Source organism: Mytilus trossulus, chromosome 4 (genome assembly GCF_036588685.1).
Source record: "Mytilus trossulus isolate FHL-02 chromosome 4, PNRI_Mtr1.1.1.hap1, whole genome shotgun sequence".
NCBI classification, from domain to species: domain Eukaryota; kingdom Metazoa; phylum Mollusca; class Bivalvia; order Mytilida; family Mytilidae; genus Mytilus; species Mytilus trossulus.
In genome coordinates, this window is record NC_086376.1 from 74,179,208 (window position 1) to 74,195,485 (window position 16,278).

The 16,278-nt window shown below is 31.4% G+C and overlaps 1 protein-coding gene across 1 annotated transcript; it reads right to left on the reverse strand.

The window, feature by feature from the left end:
• Window positions 1-7,591: 7,591 nt before the first annotated feature.
• LOC134715954 (uncharacterized) lies at window positions 7,592-15,758 on the reverse strand. Its single transcript, XM_063578548.1, has 2 exons — window positions 13,515-15,758; window positions 7,592-11,797 (listed from the first exon to the last, which is right to left on the reverse strand). Exon 1 carries the CDS (start codon window positions 15,508-15,510, stop codon window positions 13,522-13,524), a length of 1,989 nt encoding a protein of 662 aa, XP_063434618.1. The 5' UTR covers window positions 15,511-15,758; the 3' UTR covers window positions 7,592-11,797; window positions 13,515-13,521.
• Window positions 15,759-16,278: the final 520 nt, after the last annotated feature.

Below are 16,278 nucleotides of genomic sequence, written 5' to 3' on the forward strand. Positions count from 1 at the left end.
ATATTCATTATTTATATTGACTATATTTGATTTGTTTTAAAAAGGTCAAGAGAAAAATAAATGTTTATAAAAAGTGAACAATATCAACAATCTGTGAAATTATACAGAACAGTTATGTGTTACTAATAATGTTTGTGTAATCTGTTATATCAAAATGTTTAGAATTTGTTATATTTGAAAAATAAATGTTTAAAGTCTATACATCTTGATCTTTCCTATTCCATTGAAAATGCTATAAGAATACATTAAAGGTGTCAGGCAAAGAGGCATTCTTAAATATTATAGGTAGGCATGTCTGAAGTCTTACAATCAATCTTGTAAATATAGACAGGCAAATCTTGATTTTTACAATCAATCTTGTAAATATAGACAGGCAAGTCTTGAGGTTAAGATTCAATCTTGTAAATATAGGCAGGCAAGTCTTGAGTTTAACAATCAATCTTGTAAATATAGACCTGCAAGTCTTGAGTCTTACTATCAATCTTGTAATTATAGGCAGGCAAGTCTTGAGTCTTAAAATCAATCTTGTAAATATAGGCAGACAAGTCTTGATTTTTACAATCAATCTTGTAAATATAGACAGGCAAGTCTTTTGTTTTACAATCAATCTTGTAAATATAGACAGACAAATCTTGATTTTTACAATCAATCTTGTAAATATAGGCAGACAAGTCTTGAGTTTTACAATCAATCTTGTAAATATAGGCAGGCAAGTCTTGATTTTTACAATCAATCTTGTAAATATAGCCAGGCAAGTCTTGATTTTTACAATCAATCTTGTAAATATAGACAGGCCAGTCTTGAGTTTTACAATCAATCTTGTGAATATAGGCAGGCAAGTCTTGATTTTTACAATCAATCTTGTAAATATAGGCAGGCAAGTCTTGATTTTTACAATCAATCTTGTAAATATAGACAGGCAAGTCTTGAGTTTTACAATCAATCTTGTAAATATAGGCAGGCAAGTCTAGGGTCTTACAATCAATCTTGTAAATAAAGACAGGCAAGCCTTTTGTTTCACAATCAATCTTGTAAATTTAGGCAGGCAAGTCTTGATTTTTACAATCAATCTTGTAAATATAGACAGGCAAGTCTTGAGTTTTACAATCAATCTTGTAAATATAGGCAGGCAAGTCTAGGGTCTTACAATCAATCTTGTAAATAAAGACAGGCAAGTCTTGAGTTTTACAATCAATCTTGTAAATTTAGGCAGGCAAGTCTTGAGTTTTACAATCAATCTTGTAAATATAGACAGACAAGTCTTGAGTTTTACAATCAATCTTGTAAATATAGGCAGACAAGTCTTGATTGTTACAATCAATCTTGTAAATATAGACAGGCAAGTCTTTTGTTTTACAATCAATCTTGTAAATATAGACAGACAAATCTTGATTTTTACAATCAATCTTGTAAATATAGGCAGACAAGTCTTGATTTTTACAATCAATCTTGTAAATATAGCCAGGCAAGTCTTGATTTTTACAATCAATCTTGTAAATATAGTCAGGCCAGTTTTGAGTTTTACAATCAATCTTGTGAATATAGGCAGGCAAGTCTTGATTTTTACAATCAATCTTGTAAATATAGGCAGGCAAGTCTTGATTTTTACAATCAATCTTGTAAATATAGACAGGCAAGTCTTGAGTTTTACAATCAATCTTGTAAATATAGGCAGGCATGTCTTGAGTTTTACAATCAATCTTGTAAATATAGACAGGCAAGTCTTTTGTTTCACAATCAATCTTGTAAATTTAGGCAGGCAAGTCTTGAGTTTTACAATCAATCTTGTAAATATAGGCAGGCAAGTCTTGATTTTTACAATCAATCTTGTAAATATAGACAGGCAAGTCTTGAGTTTTACAATCAATCTTGTAAATATAGGCAGGCAAGTCTTGAGTTTTACAATCAATCTTGTAAATATAGACAAGCAAGTCTTGAGTTTTACAATCAATCTTGTAAATATAGACAGGCAAGTCTTGAGTTTCACAATCAATCTTGTAAATTTAGGCAGGCAAGTCTTGCGTTTTACAATCAATCTTGTAAATATAGGCAGGCAAGTCTTGATTTTTACAATCAATCTTGTAAATATAGACAGGCAAGTCTTGAGTTTTACAATCAATCTTGTAAATATAGGCAGGCGAGTCTTGAGTTTTACAATCAATCTTGTAAATATAGACAGGCAAGTCTTGAGTTTTACAATCAATCTTGTAAATATAGGCAGGCAAGTCTTGAGTTTTACAATCAATCTTGTAAATATAGGCAGGCAAGTATTGAGTTTTACAATCAATCTTGTAAATATAGACAGGCAAGTCTTTTGTTTCACAATCAATCTTGTAAATTTAGGCAGGCAAGTCTTGAGTTTTACAATCAATCTAGTAAATATAGGCAGGCAAGTCTTGAGTTTTACAATCAATCTTGGATTAATCTAGGATTACTATATTTGGTATGAGGGATCATTGCAAGGCTTACATGTCTGTCAAAAAAATCCTTGGCCTCATTTCATGACTCATTTTAAAAAAAGTATTAACATAAACTATAAGCAATATGTCTAACTATATTTGGTGTATGGGATGATTGTATGATGTACATGTCTATTTAACAGGGTTCTCCTTCATCATACCATTGTGCCAGTATACTTGACCCTTCTACCCTTTAAACTCGTATTCCTCATTCTTAAATTAAAGAAATGTTGAAGGAATTGATCGCAACTTGATAATACAAGAATGAAGGATAAACCATAGCTTTTCAAAAAAAATAATCACTGAATCTTACAACAAATCAAGATGTTTGAATTGGTTAATACACGTTTGGAGGGCATGCTTTAGACAGACGGTCTTCATTCGTAATAGAACCAATTGGGATCTTCTTGTTGGTATTCCTTTCTTCCCATGAGGCAAACAGGAGCTTCTTAGGACGAATGAATGTAATCTAACAGTATCCTTTAACTTCATGTCCCGCTATATACATTATGTATTAAAGAATTCATTTTTTTGCGGGTGACTATGTTGACTATTACATCAAACTTGAAATCAAAGATATAGATACAATAATAATGAAAATAAGAATACGTGGTGTGATTTCCAATGAGACAGCTTTCCATCATAGACAAAATAAAGTAGAAGTTTAAGTCTTCTCATATAGAGGGACTGACCAAAGTCATCGGATTGGTTAAGAAAAAAAGAGTATTCGATCTTATTGTGACATTTCCATTACTATGTAGCAACTTTACAGTAGATCCACCATAGGAAGATTGGTTTTTTGATGTCTTTTTTACGCCGCATTAGCGCAAAAAGGTTATATCTGACTACACCACAAATATTTTAACAAAAGCCTTTGCTTACATCACACTAAATGTCTTTACTAACTTTAGAGCGAAATGATGTCAGTTGATACTATATTCAATGGTTTCCTTGATGCATATTCCGGCTCCCCTGCTCATTAGAGTCTTTAAAACTTTTTATTATGATCAAAAGTTTGGTTATTTCTTAATCTATCTGTATGGAGGAGATCAGTTCAAACAACTCTTGCATTGGGTGTCTGTTTAAGTGTGCCTCGGTAAATAACAACCAGGTTCATTTTTTAACCTTACATTTTAGATTCAAAATTGGAACTAAAATGATAGTCATACAATATTTGCAGTGCATACGACGTGTACAAACGCAATTTTAAAAACTATGATGCAATATAATTACTAGTAACCTATAAATACAAGTTATAGTTTTATATGGAGAATGCCTGAGGTATATATAGGAGCTCTAATGAAGGACACAGTATTGGATACAATTTCTTGTACTTCGGTCCTTATGAAAAAAATATTTCCTTTGATTAAAATCCAGTAGCAAATATTTCATGCATATACTGTACGGCAAATCATACTGTAATCGTTACTTTACAGTAAAAAATACAAAAAAAGAATATACTAGTAAAAAATAGAAAATAAGATGTCTACTAGTGAAAAACACAACATTATAGATATATACTAGTAAAAAAAACCCCAGAAAATCAGATAGTAGTAATTGATATTGCACAATGCGCTCTCAAAGAAAAATCGTATTTGACTTTCATGTTTAAAAAAGGCATTTCGTATTAAACCGACTAGAACTGAGTGCTTCGAAATACTGAGATCTACTGGTACCCATTTACTTATACCAAATGCATTATTCTATTATTATAAAGAAGAAATGATTATTGTATTTCTTCATATTCCCCATGTTATATTTTCATAAATTTATGGTGTAAATTGAAATCATGGTTGACGAATAAGCTTTTCAAACAAATTACGATGTTAAATTCATTTAAAAAAAAAGTATTGGAATTTTAACACACATTTTGTGTTGAGTTCAACTACCCTGTAAATATATTGATTGTAATTTACACCAGGTACCATTGTGTACTTAAATAAAAGCAAGTCTAACAGCACGTATTATTACAAAGCTAAGTTATGATAAGGGTCAAGGATTCGTTCAATTAAACTCTGTGATTGCGACACCGAAGCCAAAGTAATACCTTTGCTGACGTTAATGAATGCAATTTTACCTTGATTAACTTTTTGCATTCTATATAACAGATTATCTATGATAAGGTTGGCAGCACCTTTTATAATCAGGAAATCAAGCGAAGCATTCGAAATCTTGATACTGATTCAAAATTAAACAAGATTATTATAAAATTAGACACTAATAATACAGATAATAATCGATGCTTTTGAATGTGTTATTCTTATTTGTAATATATACGATCCCAGTATGGAAATTTTTTCAAGTTTTTGATAGAGTTATGGTTAAAAGGTCCAAAATTATTTTGTAAAAAGTGTACAAAGGGTTACGAGTTCGTTAAGGTTACATCACTGTTATTCTCATGAATGTGTTATTTACCCATTTCGACTGATGTATCGTAATACGTTGTCCCAGTTTGTTTTTATTGTCGAGCCTGCAACTTTTGTTGCAGAAAGCTCGAAAAAGGGATAGTGATCCGGCGGCGGCGGCGTTAGCTAACTTCTTAAAAGCTTTATAGTTTAGAAGTTAGAAGACCTGTATGCTTCATACTTTGTATATAGATGCCTCATGTTACGAACTTTCCGTCAGTCACATGTCCAATGTCTTTGACCTCATTTTCATGGTTCAGTGACTACTTGAAACAAAAGTTAAGATTTTTTGTAATGTTAATTTCTCTCTTATTATAGTAATTGAAGATTTTTTGTAATGTTAATTTCTCTCTTATTATAAGTAATTGGATAACTATTTTTTGTATGTGCGTACCTTGCAAGGTCCTCATGCCCGTCAGACAGTTTTCACTTGACCTCGACCGCATTTCATGGATCAGTGAACAAGGTTAAGTTTTGGTGGTCAAGTCCATATCTCAGATACGATAAGCAATAGGCTAGTATATTTGGTGTATGGAAGGACTGTAAGGTGTACATGTCCAACTGGCAGGTGTCATTTGACCTTGACCTCATTTTCATGGTTCAGTGGTTATAGTTAAGGTTTTGTGTTTTGGTCTGTTTTTCTTATAATTTATGCAATAGGTCTTCTATATTTGGTGTATGGAATGATTGTAAGGAGTACATGTCTAACTGACAGGTGTCATCTGACCTTGACTTCATTTTTAAGTTCAGTGGTCAAAGTTAAGTTTTTGAGTTTTGGTCTATTTTTCAAATATGCATTAGGTCAACTATATTTGGTGTATCATATGGAAATATTTTATGATCTACATGTCTTTTACGCAGGTTTTATTTGACCTTGACCTCATTTTCACGGTCCATTGCTAAGTGTTAAGTGTTTGTGTTTTGGTCTGTTTTTCTAAATTAATAAGCAATAAGTCAACTATATTTGTTGTATTGAAGAATTGCTAGCTGTACATGTCTGCCTGGCATGGCTAATCTGACCTTGACCTTTTTTTCATGGTTCATTGATCAATGTTTTGTTTTCTTGGTTAATGTTGAGTTTATGTGACAGTTGTAATAAAGCTTTATATTTAGGTCTATCAACATAATATCAATGATTAGTAAAGAAGGCGAGACATTTCAGCGTGTGCACTCTTGTCATTCTTTTGAATGGATCAGAGGTCTGTCGCCGTCATGAGCGTTAGAACATTGTATTTTTATGCCCCATTTATGGCCATTATGCTTTTTGGTATGTGCGTCCGTTCATTCGTCCGTTCGTTCGTCCGTCCGTTCGTTCTTCCGTTCGTTCGTTCGTTCGTTCGTTTGTCCGTCCGTTCGTTCGTCCGACCGTTCGTTCTTCCGTTCGTCCGTCTGTACGGCTTCAGGTTTGAGTTTTTGGTCATTACAATATGGATGCTAGTCATAAAGACAACAGTTCACCAACTACTGAACAGAAAACTCAAGATTGAGCAACACGAGCCATACAAACTAAAATGGGAGTAAACTAAGGTGTTTTAAGCGGGTAAACAACTCCAACTACAAAAGTACGTCTTTTTTATTTACTTTTGTCGTTTTTATTTTCATTTTTTAAACCCTCGAATCCTGTTTTTTACGGGCCATCAAGCAGTGACCAACGACTGAACTAGATGGTTTACAGTGAACAACATCCTGTCAACACCATGGTTGTCAGTTCAGTCCCGATCCTGGCAAGCTTCGTTATATTCCGATCATAATTGACTAAGATATCCTGTTTTCCTGCCGAAGTTCGGCATTCTCTATGGCACACCGGTTTCATAAATTAACAAAACAGAAAGGACTATTTAGATGATTATGATAATGGATGGCGTCCAGTGGCAAATTAATGAAATGCATATTTTGGACGAGAACATGTTACTATGACATGAATATGAACCATGCTTTGTACTTTACCGTATTTTTAACTTGTCGATTAATAGTTTACAAATCATGTCAACCTACATACATAATTCTGACTTCGAACAGTTCTGTCTTACTTTTACTGCTTAATTCTGCATGCTTAGTGCAAATAGCAGATCATAGCATACTTGTTTTGACCTGGCCAGTTAATGAACCCACGACCTCTGTAGTCGATACGGGAACGCTCTAACGAGACCACCGAGTTGGAATACCTTCTCAGTCAAATATAATGTTACTAAAAGCTATTCCAGTAAGTAGGTTGTTATGGCAGTCTCTGTGAGTGTTTTTTTAATATTTATAATATGTTTGGTAGACAGTTTTAAAAACAACATTTATTCTTATGGGTATCAAATGTTTTCCGTCTCTTTACTTTCTCTTTTTTTTGTATCTTGTTATTTCAATTTTATGATCTTGTTATTTTAATAGCCCACTTGTTTATCATATTGGAGTCTTCATTAAGCAGTCTTTAGAACTGAGGGAGTCGGACAAGCTTATGAGTTTTTTTTACATATTTAATTTATAATTAAACTCTTAAAATATGTTTTATTATTCTATATATTGTATTGTTTTACATTGTATTGCATGGTATTGTATAAATTGTTTGATTGTATTGCTTGATCCTTATTGGTGTAATGTATGCAATAAAGATTACATAATTTATTTTGTCACTGAATATTTTTAGAATGTTATATATATTGTTTCTTACATTGCTTGAAGAGAACGAATACATTGATTGATCAATGAAATGTCCAAAAATTATACAACGAACATAAATCTTATATTTTCATTTTTTATTCAACTTTGAAAGTTACAAAAAGTAAACATTTCACTGGACGGAATTATTTGTATCAAAACGTGCAACATATCAAAAATGTCAAAAATTCTTCAACAACAATAAAAAATATACAATAAATAACTTAATATATATAACAATTATTAACAAATATTTCAAAATATCTTATATTTCCTGAAGTACCTATACCACGCTCAAACCAAGATATGGTAGTTTTCAGAGAGCACACAATAATGCATTCTGATTGCAACTGAGAAATATTTCTTAATTTTATTCTTTTACAGCCATACTATAACTTTCAATACAATACATTTTGATGTAGCGCATTAACTGTTGAACATATATTTAATTCTGTAAAGAATCTAACAAATGAAATCAAGTTATACATGTGATCAATATAAAAACTTCATGGAAGTTTCAATTTAAACGAGACCAAGATTTTCTCTGACAGTTGACTAAGGTCACCTGTTCTATTTTATCTAATGCAATATGCATATAACGTATAATATGCATAAGATACAATCTTTTATCAGATTTATGTGCAATTCGTATTACATTCATTTATAACAAAAACACAATACATTTAAACAAGCACAAAGTGTCACAAAGTCTACTTGAAGTATTTAGTTATTTGACCCTATGACGTAAGGAAGATCTATTCATATAACTATTGTTAGATTTACGAATTTGACCTGCATTTTTATATAATCATGTTAAAATTTAGAACAACTAAAAGATGTGTCCTTAGGTCTAAATGTTTATGTTTAATACAGATAATTTTCCAATTTTGAACTGATGTACCAAAGTAACTTGAAGACTTGAAATATTACAATGTGGTTGTGTTATATTGTGTGTATCATCAACAGAATGAATATACTATTACAAGAGTTAATAATAAATAATTATAAAAAGTAAGCCTTAAGATATGGTATTACTGCCAATGAGACAACTATAGAAGTTTTAGTAGTGAACAACTGGAATACAGGTCACTGTAGTCTACGACCTTCAACAATAAGCAAAACACATACCGCATAGTCAGCTATAAAGGCCACAAAGTGACATATGTGAAACATTTGAAATGAGAAAATTAATGCCTTTTTATACCCCCCCCCCCAAAAAAAAAATGTAAACAAACACAAATATTTCTTTTTCAATTGCTTGAAATAATTCATACAAACAATGTATAATTTCTTAAAATAGACTATGCTATATACTGGATATATTCCAAGTTCGAATATTAAAGTTTTATATTTTACTATACCATTCACACATACAGTAACGCTTCATGTGCGTCTTTTTAAATTTTAATGACAAGTTTTCATATTTTAAATTGATATTATTGCAAACTTAAGTAATTTTAAACAAGTTTATTGCACCATTATAATACTTGGTTTAACCCAAATATTCTATTTTCTTAACTTTTTATTTCATGTAAACACCGCAAGTTCAAATACAGGCCGTCGAAACGACAGAAGTAATCTAAGTCAGTCCCAAAGCATGCCGTTGAAAATAACGACAGACACTGACCCGAACCTAATGCTTATGAAATCTTGAAGTTTGTGAACTCGCTTATTGGTTACAATTTATTGCTATTTGCGCATCTTAAGTGTTGGCAAACCTGAGTTGGGGACACTGTTTTGCTCTTAGTGTGAATTTCATAATTTTACGTAGAATTGAAGTATTTCAAATAAGGGTTCCCAGAAGTTCAACAATCAGATGTAATTATTTTTTGCCAAAAATAGAGCTGAGGTAGCATAGTTAAATTTTTGTTATCTATAGAAGTATTTTAATTTTTGGCAGCAACAACAAAATAATAAAAAAAATGACAATACTAATACACAATAAACACTCCACATACTCGCTAACATGAGCATATGGTTATTCTACACGTTCCTTATACGTGAAACACATGTCTTCACTTTAAATATCACCCACTTAATAAAAATTGACTTAAAAAAAAAATGTGTTCTAAGCGATTGTAAAGCGATTTTGTTTAACGTTGTATGTGTTAAAAGTTTTTCAGTCCACATTTAGTGTATGATCAAACATTTCATGTATATTATTAGCCCTTTTGATGAGAAAATCAATATACTTATGGATAATAGTGAAAAGAAAAACAACCTTAATGTAAACAGAACGAATACACATTATATCATTATAAAAAGTAAACAAATTAATGCTTTTTATTCAAAATAATAATTAAAAAAAAACGATTCAAGACCATCCCATAACATTACGAAATTTTAATATTTCAAGTAACTGCTGGAAATAATTTTGAACATTAACCAAATTAAAGTCAAATAGAATGCCTATAAACATGAATTTTATTAGGCATGAAAATCCTGTTACAACGGTTAATTTATAAAGTTTGGTAATGAAAAGAAGCCAGTTTAAAAAAGAATAAATGTTATATAATACTCCGGTACATGATAAAGGTGTATCGAAAGAGGAAGAGACAAGTTCCGCTAAATTTATTTCTCATTAGGAGCATTTAGAAAACTAATTTGTTATGTCAAATTGATATAACTGTTCATTTGATGCACTTGTATTGCAGGAGTATATAGTTAATTCATAATGTCAATCGAGGTTAAACAAACTTAACCATAAAAGACGATTTGAAAAGAAACGGGCTGCAATGGTATAAAGTGTCCTTATACATATAGCAAGCAGAGGAAATAAGGGCTACCAAACTCAGAGGAAGAACTCAAAACTGTTGAGAATTGTTTTTTCCAGATTGAAATTTAATTAAGACGAAGGTCTTGTGAGAAAAGCAACGAACGTGCAAGCATGTGATTAAAGATGTTAATGTGTGAAAAATTGTTATGTTTTTCACAGAAGAAATTGTTGCATCGAAAGCATTTCAATAAAAAAAATCTTTTAAAATTTGAAATCCGTGGAGAAAATTTGTTGAAGAGTAAAAGTTGGAGGTTCTATTCATATTACAATGATTACTTGAAAAAATATATTGAAAAATTACATCAGTTTGGCATAATATATAGTTTTACATCTTTTCTTACAAAATATTTAGCATAGTTCTTCATTTCTGTAAAAAAATTAATTCACAACTGATCAAAATAGTTCAACATTTACTCCCCTTCACTCTCATATATACACGTTCTTTATAAACCAAGTGGACTATAAAAGTTAAAATTAAATGGTTGACTCATAGTGAATTTAACATTTTGACAATTCAGGGGTGGTGTTCTCGAAAGTATCCTAAGAGTCGTCCTAAGACACATCTTAGACAAATTTTAGGATGGACTTAATATCTACTTAGGACACTCTTAAGTTGTGTCTCGAAGCTATCTTAGACGAATCTTATGTTAGGACGTCCTAAACATATCCTAAGTAAAAATTTTAAATTGTTCAAGATATTTTTTGATAAAACATTTATAAATGACGAAATTATTTAATAAAATTGTTTACGGATTTTATAATAACATTTACAGAATTAAATGCATAATAACCAATGTAATTATATAAAAAATGATTGTTATTTAAACTGGAAAACATTTTGTTTTGAAATGAGTATTTAATTTGTAGTGTAATCGTATCGTGAAACACGAAGTTCAAAGTTTAAAATCATGCACAATTTCTTTCTATACAAGTTAATAACCGATGGTGCGTTTTATTTCATTTCATGTTCATTTTCACGTAAAATAATGAGCAAATGCAAAATCCAAATTTTATTACACTAGGATGAAGATAGGATGCACTTAAGACACCTTATTGGGTGTCCTAAAGTTGGGACGAAAAATGAGATATATCATAAGTTAAGAGAGCTTCGAGAACACGACTTAGGACAACGAACTGTCATAAGATAGACTTAGGACACGTCCTATTCCTAAGATAACTTCGAGAACACCACCCCAGGATTTCAAGCGCCTAATTTCAACATCAATTTTTAATAGGCACTGGGACGAGAAAATGAAGTGTTGAAAAATATAAATGATATTGATCTAACACCAAAATAAATTTACAACCAAACAATAAATTACGAACAAACTTCTCAAGCAAACTTGAAATAAATGAAAACTTATTATTACAACTGGAACTTAACCACACAACATGTTTGTACAATTTTAAGAATACATTAATGCCCATAAAATATAAATGAAAGAAAGAAAATAGTCTCGCGCTTACTCCAATAACATATACTTCTATCTTCTAAAACACTTCCACAGTTCCTGCAAGATAAAATTAGATTAACATGAATCGTAAGCTTAAGATGACATTGTATATGCACCAACATTCTGATGATCTCGGCACTACCTCGTTGGTGTTAAAAGACTCCGAATATAATACACAATTGGAATTTAGAATATTTTGTTCTCTTTTTGTCCCCCTTTACTCATTATATATTTACAAACCAACTAATTCCATGACAGTTCATAGAATTCAAAAGGCGAGAACTAACTGATAAAAAGATACTATTCACTGGCAAAAATATAATAGAAAGTATGTCCATGGGTCTAGACATCCACTTTAATTGGATATTTTTTTTATCAGAGACCAAAGTCGACCATTCACTTAAAATGAAAGAAGATGTACATGTAGTATGATAGCCAATGAGATAACTATCAAACATAATTCAAAATGATATAGATTCAAGCAATTATATGTCACCGTATGACTTTAACGAAGAAGAAAAAACATACCGTATAGTCAATTACAAAAGGCACATACATCTATAATCTTTAGATATTTAAGAATTGATAATCAATTCAATTAGAATGACCAGGTCAACGAATTTTAATAACACTTAAATGACAATAATTGGGATCGACTTATTGATATTTTAATCTCGGTAAACAATTTGCACAAAAGATTAAACAATTTTATTCTACACAAAATCTTTCACACATTATATGAACCATACATAGTCCCTTTTAAATAAGTCTTTTATTACTTTTGATGTTTAAGTGTTTGATAATAATATTTTCCCACAGAATAACTAGAATGTATGATAAATATTAGTTTTTTTTGCCATCAGTGACAGTTTTAAGGCCTATTTCTGAGCAAGCTTATTAGGATGACATAAGATAGCAAAGAGAACATAATTCATATTTTTTCCATTAAATTGCTTAAAATTAATACATAAATTAAAACAACTCACATAAAAAAAGTTTACCAATTCCATTAATACTGTGTCATCCTAATAAGTATGCTTAAGTTAAAATGTTTGGATTTTGCTTTACATTCAGGATTGGACATACAATTTTAGTCACCTAGTCCGTCCCTTGAGAAAATTTACCATGATATTTTACGCGTTTCCGAAAAGGAAACTACTTTCCCAATTTCTTCTGGGGTAAGTTTTCGAGTCATCTTTCAAGATTCTTAAATTGTCACTATTCCGGATTATTCATTATTGTTGAAGGGAAATAAGTATAGATATAGTCGAAATATACAAAACTCGCATTAATTTTACCGAATCACGTAAATGCGTTAAACAATTTGAACACATTAAGCTCGAAAATCATCTTGTCACGTACATTTAAGAATAGCTTTGTTTATGATCCACCTGTACACAGGACAGATAATCTTCAAAGTTCATTGTGATTTATAAGAGTAATGCAGTAAAGATATGGTTGAAGATTTTAAGGAAGTATTTCAATAAATACTTTCGTTGTGAATATTAAATTGACGATAAAACTATTGTCCTGTATAAAGTGCAATATCATAGCTATATCATAAAGTAAACAGATTTGTGCAAATCAAGAGTCTACATGGTGTTGTGGAAAACAAAGTTTTTTCTTATTCCAATTCATTTGAAAATATTTTTATTTCGGTTTTAAAGGCTTGAAAGATCGTAAAAACAATTCCATGATATAAATATAACCTTTTAGGTTATCGTTTATTTAAAACATCAGAATGATATATCTTAACATTCAAACCTGAACTTACATTTTGTTTAAGAGGACTGTACATAGTTAACAAGATCATCAGAAACAAGATGACAGGCACTAGGTGTGACGACGGACGTGTCACATAATTGCTGAGCAGATAATATATCTAATGATAGTTTATTGCTTAAAGTTCCTCCCTCAAGTTTTGGATGATTTGGAGAGTTTGGTAGAGGTTGTAGTCTCGTTGGCGGTTTAATACTGAGCATGCAACTTGAGGTATGGCTGACTTCAGACGTATTTGATTTGGAAAATTTATCTTTCTTCTTCTTCTTCTTTTTCGACGAATGCGAATCTGAAATCGACGTTATAGTGCTCTCTAAATCAGACGTATAACTGTTTGAGCATAACATAGTTTCATTTTCGTTTTGAATTGGTCTACTCTGAAGCACAATTTTAGAGAAAGACTCTTTAATTTCACCAGGAATAGCAAGTCCATTTTTACTAGCACTACTATTTTGACTGAGTTCGCTTATCTCGTTATGAGTATCCAACATGTTTTTGGAGGTATCTGTTGTTAAGAAAGCTATTCCTGTTTTATTTGTACTAATATCTAAACCTGAGTCAGCCGCAGACGATATTGTAACTGTCGTTTGCGCGTGATCTGTTGATTTCATTCTCACTTCCGGATGTGAACTTGATCGTCTTTGCAATGTATCGTCTGCATCTTTTACACTCTTGCTTGTTATCGGGTGTGACACTGAGAATGGGTCTAATTCGTTACTTGAATCGTAATCACTAGTATCACACTGATTAAGGAATTCCTGAGATCCAAGTACGTCACATTTCATTACTTTAGGATTATCATATACATCATCACTGTCTGACAAACTTTCATCGTCATCCATCGTGTGCATATGAACACCATGTGACGTAGCAAAAAATACAGGAACTTGAAATCCGGTATTTCGAACGCCATTTTCTTTAACTTGTTCCTCTTTGAAAACTTTTATTTCGTCAGATAGTTTAACTTTCAACTTCAATTTGTCAGATAAACTGTCTTTCGAACTGTCTGGCGAATATTCTTTATTTGTGGCGTCATCCACCGAATTTCGTTTTTTGCAGAATATCATATCTTTAAATGTTTGCCAAATATCTTTGTTAAACATAAACACTGTTAATGGCAGCGCCATTACATATGAAAACTTCAACCATAATAAAGTAACGTTAGCATACGGACTGTAATAAATATTTTTAAAAGTCAGACGCGCAATGAACGCACTTAAAAATGGCATTTCACAAATTAACCAGGCCAAACAAAGTACACCAACCGTTTTTGTAGCACTAACTTCAGTTAAATACAGATTTCGGTCACTGTCTGTGTCTTTGGAGTATTGATGTTGAGTCATGATAGTATGTATATGGTCCCGCTGAGAACACGCAGCCTTCAGAATGAAAACAAAGAAAAAAATCATTGCACAGAGTGGTAAAATGTAACACAGCAACACATTGAATGCAAGGAACTGGCTGTTAATGTCTTCAGCTTGAAGACAGACACTCAGATAAATATATATTTCGACAGAAATCAGTCCGGCAATGAATGGAAAGCTAAATGCCACTGATTGTATCCAAGTATACATTATCATAAAAATTGTTCTTGGAATATTTTGTAGACTTACATATTTCTCTGGCATTATAGAATAAATAAATCTGTCAAGACTGAACAATGTCAGAGTCAAAGGCGTTTCTATTGTTACTATGTTCATGAAAAAGGAATTTACCTGACATAAATTCGTATCCAAATCTAAAGATGGGGATACAGTATATCCTATTGCAAATGAAAAGTTCAAAAAACAGTTCAACAAATTTGTGATTGCCAAATTAATTGTTATTATATTTATTACAATCGATCTATGTTTCCGACTACTTCCTATTGTTATTGTTAGAAGGAGGTTTCCAAATAAACCGACAAGGAGGAATATCACCAAAAATGTTGTTTTCGCAGCGGTAGATGGAACCAATGTAGAATTCCTTGTGTCCGAAGAATTTGCAGCCATATTCCCACTATTGATCTAATACTTCCATGTCGTCAGCAATTTATTCCATAACCACAAATTCCACAAGAAATCACTGGAAACATGTTTACAGTTTATCCCATTTTAAGAAGTAACATTTATAAACACAAAAATATCGTACACTTTGTAAAGCATTTCACAAAATTAAGTCCATAAACGTTATGTATGAGAAAATATTTAAATATTGGCAAGCAAGTTTAATCTTGCGATTTACCTACGTTAATTGTCACACCTGGACGGACAATCGATAGACCTAATCATATATATCGACTCGGAAGGTTTTATTTTCCAATCCGGCATAATGTAAACCATGGATTCGCCTTGAGTAATCAATAATGTAAAGTTTCTTTAATATTTATATACAAATATTAGGATAGTTTTGTAAACTTGACTTACTTTAATTTTGTATAAAAATAATTCAGAAAACAAATGGATAAATAACGAAATAGCAAGACGAATTAAAATGGAATTTAACTTTTTGAGGTTTTCATTGTAAGCCAATAATTTGCATATTAAGTGTAAACAAAAAACAAAATTATGCAAGATCATACTACCATAGTTTCTTTGTATCTTTCGTTTACACATATTTATTTATAGTGGATTGGGAAACAAGTGTTGCGACTTATATGATTCCCTTCTCACTTTGCGGGTGCGAGTGCTGCCTTGTAGCGGCATTAGCCTGCTCGTTTTTTAAATCTACAAGGATGTCTTTAACGTACAAAAGAAATGACTCTCTCTTAACACGGGTCA